The 7260-nt window shown below is 42.6% G+C and overlaps 1 protein-coding gene across 1 annotated transcript in view; it reads left to right on the top strand.

The window, feature by feature from the left end:
- The first annotated feature begins 4910 nt into the window (after window positions 1–4910).
- The window catches only part of KAT6B (lysine acetyltransferase 6B), an 87907-nt gene continuing 85557 nt past the window's right edge, over window positions 4911–7260 (top strand). The window contains exon 1 of the mRNA XM_070945438.1: window positions 4911–5751. Coding sequence (XP_070801539.1) covers window positions 5134–5751 — 618 coding nt within the window. The 5' untranslated portion in view covers window positions 4911–5133. The remainder of the gene's footprint in view (window positions 5752–7260) is intronic.

Raw genomic sequence — 7260 nt, 5'->3', positions numbered from 1 at the left:
CGCAGTTGTAACAGTGATGAAAAAGTGACTTTGTGACCAATCCTTGCCTTTATGACCTTCACAGGTCTGTAAAGCAAAGGAAAGCTGCAGTAAATGTAAGTAAGCCCACTTGACTTACTGACTGCTTTGCTTAATGACTAAGATCCTAGTCCCAGTTTTGTTTGCTAAACGAGGACTTATCTGTATTTTGTTTGAGCTGACAGCTTCCCTCAGTCTTTTCAGTGCATTGCTAGGGACTGTGATAACTTTGGGAGAAGCTTTTTGTGGCCTTCAGATTTCAAGAGTTCTCCTTAGTATTCTTTTCAAATCCAGTCAGCTGTGATTTAGTCATAGACCATTCTTAAGCAAACTATGGTTTATTCACCATCAGAATAATAGAATGGCAGAAGAAGCTAAACCCACCGTATATTTATTTATTATCAAATTTATATAACTGACCATCTCACGAGAAGTGACGCTGCTCAGTGTATAAGAATACAAGAATACTCTGAAAGCCACAGCTTTGTGGCTTCTGTTTTAGCATGATCTGTGATAGAATGCATCAGTTCTGTGAATGTAGTTTAGGCGACAATTTGAGATTAAGCAAACAGTGGTTTATATGTGAATCTAGCTCATTGAAATAGAAGAGCCCATGATCGGCTGCCGGAAGTGTGACTGTTGTAGTTGCCTGGAGGTGAGATGGGCGGTAAATAAATTTATTTATTAAGAATAAAATAATAATGAATTTAATTGGGAAACTTTTCACTGTAGATGATATAAAAGTTCTACCATGGTGTCAAAATACTGGCAATTTATTTCTTGATGCTATTGCTATGTGCAGCAAGTCACTGGCAAACGTTTTTCATTTCCTTTTAAAGTAATTTGAGATGTAAAGAGATATTTTGGGATGGTTTGGGAGCAAGGTTAAAACAACACACCACTGATCTAACAAGAATCTGCTTTATGTGTCCTTTTGTAAGGCTCATAAAGAAGTGGAATGCAAATTTTTTGTTTTAAAATTGGAAGTGTATTATTTTAAACAAAGTAAGTGTCAGTGCAAATAATGGCTATGATTTTCCCTACAGTTAATGTGAAATAATCGATGCCAGCGAAAGAAGTGTGGGAGCGGATGGTGCGTATCTAATGCAGTCCTTATTCTTGGTTTTTCTTCCCACGATGAAGTCATGCACAGAAAAGAAAAAGTGGATAGGAAGAACTTCTTGCTGCGCCCTCGGAAAAGTAATTATTTCTTTTCACAGCACGTATTAAATTACAGAATGTTCTACTATAAGTTGCATGATTTATAGACCATTAAAAGGTGATTTAATAAATTAATGGAGGACGTAACCGTATTATCCATATTATCTCCAGAAGAGAAACGTGACACCCCTTGATTTCTCTTGCTGGAGGATCCTGGTATGAGCATGAAATTGCTCCTACATCCTCTGAACAGATTTAGGCCCTGGGGAACAAAGTGCCTGACTCTAGAAGCCTTTTACCTGATGGAGCTGGGCTTTTTTTTTCTTAGAGAAGGATTTTCCTTTCTTACTGCTCCAACTTCTTATAAACTGTCTCAAAAGATTTCTTCATTAAAGATTTGAGACGCATCTTGCAGTTGAAGGAAGCTTCATGTCAGAAGGATTCAGTAAGGTGCCAACAGAAGTACTCCTCAATTTATGACCACAATTGAGCCCAAAATTTCTGTTTTTAAGTGAGACATTTGTTAAGTGAGTTTTTCCCAGAGGTGGGTTTCACATACATATTTTTCAGAGTATAAGACGCACCTTTTTCCCCCCTAAAAGGGGGTGAAAATTTAGGTGCATCTTATACACCAAATATAGCCCTGCCGACCCGCTGGTCCTCACCCTTTGGCCTCTGCCTCCCAGCAGTTTACCTCCTTGCAGCAAGCAGCAAGAAGAAACAGCTCCTTTCAACTTCAGCACAGCCTAATTAGCACAAGTTGATTGGATCAGTCTCACGACTCTCAGCTGGTTTGCTCTCAGCTGTTTTGCGCAGGCCTCTGCTGCTTGCTGCAAGGAGGTAAATTGCCGGGAGCAGATTTTTTTTTTCTTGTGCTAATCAAGCTATGCTGAAAACGAAAATGAAAGTAAAGCAGGCTGTTTGCTGTTTGCTGCAAGGAGGCAAAATTGCTGGGAGACAGAGGCAGATTTCTTTTTTTTGTTTTCCTCACCAAAAAAGGTAGGTGCATCTTATAGTCCGGAGCGTCTTATACTCCAAAAAAAATGGTAATTTTACCACCGGGTTGCCATGCACCGAAGATGTGAGTGTGTGTGTGTGTGTGTGTGTGTGTGCATGCGCATTTTGCTCATTCATGCGCCTTCTGCACATAAGCGTGGCCTTCTGCACATGCGCTTTGCTCGCACGCACAGCTTGCACACATATGTGCGGCTTAGAAAACGTAGCTAAATAGGATGGCATAGGGCATAGGGTCGGGCCCACCCCCTCCCCACAGGTCGCCACTATCAGTTCGCCCGAACTGGTCTGAACCAGCTGAATACCACCACTGGTTTTGCCCCATTTAGTGACATTTCTTGCCACAGTTATTAAGTGAATCATTTGATAAGTTAAGACCCCGGCGTTTAAGTGAATCTGGGTACCCCATCGATTGTGCTTGTCAGAAGGTCGCAAAAGGGGACCCCGGGATGCTGCAGCGGTCATAAGTATGAACCTGTTGTCAAGCATCTGAATTTTTGATCACATGATCATGGGGACGCCATGATCATGGGGACATAACTCTGAAAAACGGTCGTAAGTCACTTCTTTTCAGTGCCGTCGTAACTTTGAACGGTCAGTAAATGACCTGTTGTAAGTCAAGGACTACCTGTATTGAAATGCATCTTATCTTTTGTGAGACAGATAGTCCTTCATTTACAGCCATTTGTTTAATGGCTGTTCAAAGTTACAAGTTGCACTGGAAAAAAGTGATGGCCATTTTTCATACTTAACGTTCGTTGTGGAGTCCACGTGGTCACCTGATCAAAATCCAGCTGCTTGACATCTGGTTCATATTTAAGGACGATTGTAACCAGGGGTGAAATGCTCCCAGTTCGGACCAGATTGCCCGATCCGGTAGCGATGGCAGCGGGTGGTTCGGAGAACCGGTAGCAAAAAATCCTTGCCCCCCCCCCATGCCCAGCTGAGCCGCGCGATCATCAGAGGCTTTTTTTTTTTACTTTTAAAAGCATTTTAATGCTTTTAATGCTTTTTAAAAGTAAAAAAAAAAAAGCCTCTGATGATTGTGTGGCTCAGCTGGGATCGTCAGTCTTTTAAAAGCATTTTTTTCTACAACCGAAGAGGTTGTAGAAAAAATGCTTTTAAAAGTTTAAAAAAAAAATTGGCCACACCCACCCAGTCACATTACCCTCACCAAGCCACGCCCACTGAACTGGTAGTAACAAATTTTACATTTCATCACTGATTGCAACCTTTTGCAACCTTCTGGCAATCGGACTTCATCTAACACCCATGTTGCTAACTTAACAATTGGAGTGATTCATTTAACAATTGGGGCAAAACTTGTCTTGCTAAGCAACAGAATTTTAGGGCTCAGTTGTGGTCATAAGTCGAGGACTACCTGTACAGTTTGATGTGAAGAGAAAATGAATCCTTGTGGACTGTAGATGCGGTTCTGGGTGTCCCTTTCAAGTTATGGAGTGTTTGAGGGGAATTATAATAGTAGTCAAAGTAGTCAAAAATTGCCATGGTTAATAACACTCTTGCCTGCTTGGGATTACATAGGGGTGACAAGGGGTGCCAGTTCTGTCTTGTCCATGTGAATTTTATAGGGACTTTTAGATGCTCTCCTGAACTTTTTGGAAAATTCAAGGCGTTTCCAATCAAATAGCCAATTGCTCTCCTAAACTGGGATGATGGCATTAATGCATTTTGGCATTAAATCTCCCTCCCTCCCTCCCTCCCTTGATGCATTTGAAGCATACTATGAAATAAGTGATGATGAGATTAGTAACTATTGTATTTGTCATCCACAACCTTTAGTCAAGGAGATCTTGCTTTTACTGGAGCTGGTTACATGGGGAAGTCTAGCATCTTCTTCCCAGCCTCGTGACATCTCCATGCCCAATAAGACTGCAGAAGCAGAGTGCTTAGAACCATGATGGCGAACCTATGGCACGCGTGTCAGAGGTGGCACGCAGCACCCTCTCTGATGGCATGCGAGCTGTCGCCCCAGTTCAGTTCCGCTCTGCGTGCGTTTGTGCCTCCCGCCAGCCAGCCGGTCTTTGGGCTTCTGCACATGCGTGGGGGGCGGGGCACATATGTGAGGGGCACACACGCATTGCATTTGGGGGGTTCTGGCACGCGTGCGTCTTTGCACACTCAGTCCGGAAAAGGTTAGTCATCACTGCCTTAGAACATGGTGGGATTTTAAAAATTACTAGATTTGGGGATGTTGAGAAACTGGTAGTTTTATGTATCCAATTGCTGTATGCTTTATTTCAACTTGGGCTTTGAAAGGTGGCAGATATACCGTAACATTTGCTGATATTCTATCTTCCGAAAGACTGAACTTATCGTCCAATATGAATTTTGGAGTTTAATCTTAAGAAGCATGTAACCTTTGCTCCCCCCCCCCAGTCCAATTGGTGCTTCTAAATACTAGTTAATAAAGAATGCATTGGTCAATAGAGGTGTAGCTTTTAAAACAAAATGGTATATATTCACATTCCTATTGCTTAGCGCATTGTAAGCCGCCCTGAGTCTCCGGAGAAGGGCGGCATATAAATCAAATTAAAAAAAAAAAATTCCTAAATGATGAACTGATGAGTTTTGCTGTGAATGAAACTTAACTTGCTTTTTTTTAAAAAAAAAAATTCTTTAGAATTTATGAAGATCTGGAAAGATTTGCGTCGACCGGAGAGAACAGCCGTCAAGTTTGTAGAGATGTATTTCATCTGGCGCAAGAAAATGACTCCCCTTTCCTGTGTTGCTTGATGAAGGTCTTTGCCTTTAGAAGATCATGCCTGAGATTCTTCACACTCTTTGTATCTAAGGGATGCCTTCTTCAGATGGTGGTACCAGAAGGTAAAATGTGAAGACATAGGAGAAAGGATCATTGGTAGGAAGAGAAAGGAACTCTATGGGTAACTCTTGTGGGTGGATGATTATTGGTCAACCATGGTAAAGCTCGCCAATCCACTTTACACAGAGTGGATTCTGGAAGCGATACACAAAGTGAAAAGGCAGAAGCAGAGGCCCTCGGAAGAACGGATTTGCCATGCCGTTTGCGCATCCCACGGCTTAGATAAGAAGACTGTTTCTGAGCAGCTGGAACTGAGTGTCCAAGATGGCTCGGTTCTCAAAGTTACCAACAAAGGCCTTGCATCCTATAAGGACCCAGATAATCCTGGGCGTTTTTCATCCCTTAAGATGGACGACATTCCTAAACCCTCGAAAGGATCTAAGGGAACCTGTCACGAGCTTCGAAATGTGGATTGGAATAAGCTTCTGCGAAGAGCCATCGAAGGGCTTCAGGAACCAAATGGATCTTCCCTCAGAAACATCGAAAAATACCTAAGAAGCCAACACGACCTCGCAGGTGTCTTCAACAACCCCGTCTTTCAACGGAGATTACGCCTGGGGGCCAAACGTGCCGTCAATAATGGGAGATTACTGAAAGAAGGACCTCAGTACAGGGTGAACCAAGGTAGCTTGGAAAGCCGAGGGACATACAAATACAGTTCATTTCCAGCCTCCCTCCCGCCCGTCAGCCTTTTGCCTCACGAAAAGGACCAGGTGAGTGTGTCAGGTTGTTTCACAACAGTTTTTAGTATGCCTTTTGCCTGGATACTTGTTTTGTTTTCTTTTTCCATACATAGCCGCATGGAGAGAAATTTTAACATACAACGGTTAAGGAGTTTTTCTAAGTGTCTAGTGGTTTCAAGATAGGTTAAAATCTCACGTCCTTGGAGAGCTTAAAAATATTTTAATATTTATTCTCCTTTCCCAAAATAAAACATGTGGATTTGAGGCAGGGGTGAAATGCTCCCGGTTCTCACTGGTTCAGGCAAACCGGTAGTAAACGAATGCTACCAGTTCGTCCGAACTGGTATTTTTGACGATCAGCTGTGCCACGCGATTTATCTAAATCTATCTAAATCTAAATCTATCTAAATCTAAATCGTGTGGCACAGCTGTTTCCCCCCCCACTGTTCTACTTACCTTGTTAAGCATCATTTTTCCGCGCGAAGCATGCACAAAGCATGCGCGATGCATGCGTTTGCACGTACTGTACATGTGTGCACCCAGTGTGTTGTGCACTGCACATCAGGGATGAAATTACTTACCTTCCTTACCGTTCAAAAGTACTTGCTTCGCTCACACGCGCATTATGTGCACATGCAGATCCTCTGCACGTGCGCAAAACCTGCGTATGCGCAGAGGGTAAAAAACATTACTTCCTGGTTAAAACCAGGAAGTGACACCCAGGTGGGTGGAGGGAGCCTCCCGCTGCCATGGCTACCAGTTCTCCGAACCACCTGCGACAATCACTACTGGATCACTCGATCCAGTCCGAACTGGGAGCATTTCACTCCTGCTGCACATACGCCCGCAGCGAACTGGTGGCAAACTTTGGAGGATTTCACCACTGATTTGAGGACTATCCATCCAAACTAATGCAACCGAAAGAAAGTCACATACTTAGAAAGAAAGTCACTTAACTTAGAAAGAAAGTCACTACTTAGAAGCCTATAAGTGTAAAAAGTATTTGATTTTTTTTTTTAAAAAGGCTATGCATTTTAAATTCGGATTATTGGTATTAAGAAATCTAAGAATAAATAATACAATTTTTTATCTTTTGAAATGTTGAGGAATACATGATCAGTCGGTCTACCTACTCCGGATCACCTCTTTCTGTTTTCTGCAGTATGAAACTTGTTTCCCTGCTGTGAAATTTAATGGGATTCTGACTCTCTTTACTATCAGTCAAATTTGCTATTTTGGTTGCTGTGGATAAGTATGCACTGGAGTAAAGCAGCAGTGCATGAAGACACGCTTAATGGAAATTATTATTGGACCTCTTCCGTGGTCTTTTGTGTTGCTTGCCAGTTGTTGCCACCAACGGATTGGTGGCTTTCTTATTCCATGTCTTCGCAGGATAGACGGCTTTTCTCCATTCGCTTCAAATTGACTGCTCCATTCTGCAGGGCTCCCTGACTCATTAATTGAAGTCTGCCCTTGCCCTCCGGATGCCTCCCTAATGCAGGGTATTTACCACCCATCCAATCCTTCAGCATCCTTAAC

The sequence above is a fragment of the Pituophis catenifer genome, unplaced genomic scaffold (assembly GCF_029215685.1).
Source record: "Pituophis catenifer annectens isolate HBS135680 unplaced genomic scaffold, rPitCat1.0.hap2 SCAF_6, whole genome shotgun sequence".
In the NCBI taxonomy this organism is placed as follows: Eukaryota; Metazoa; Chordata; class Lepidosauria; order Squamata; family Colubridae; genus Pituophis; species Pituophis catenifer.
This window is presented reverse-complemented; position numbering and strand designations above follow the sequence as displayed.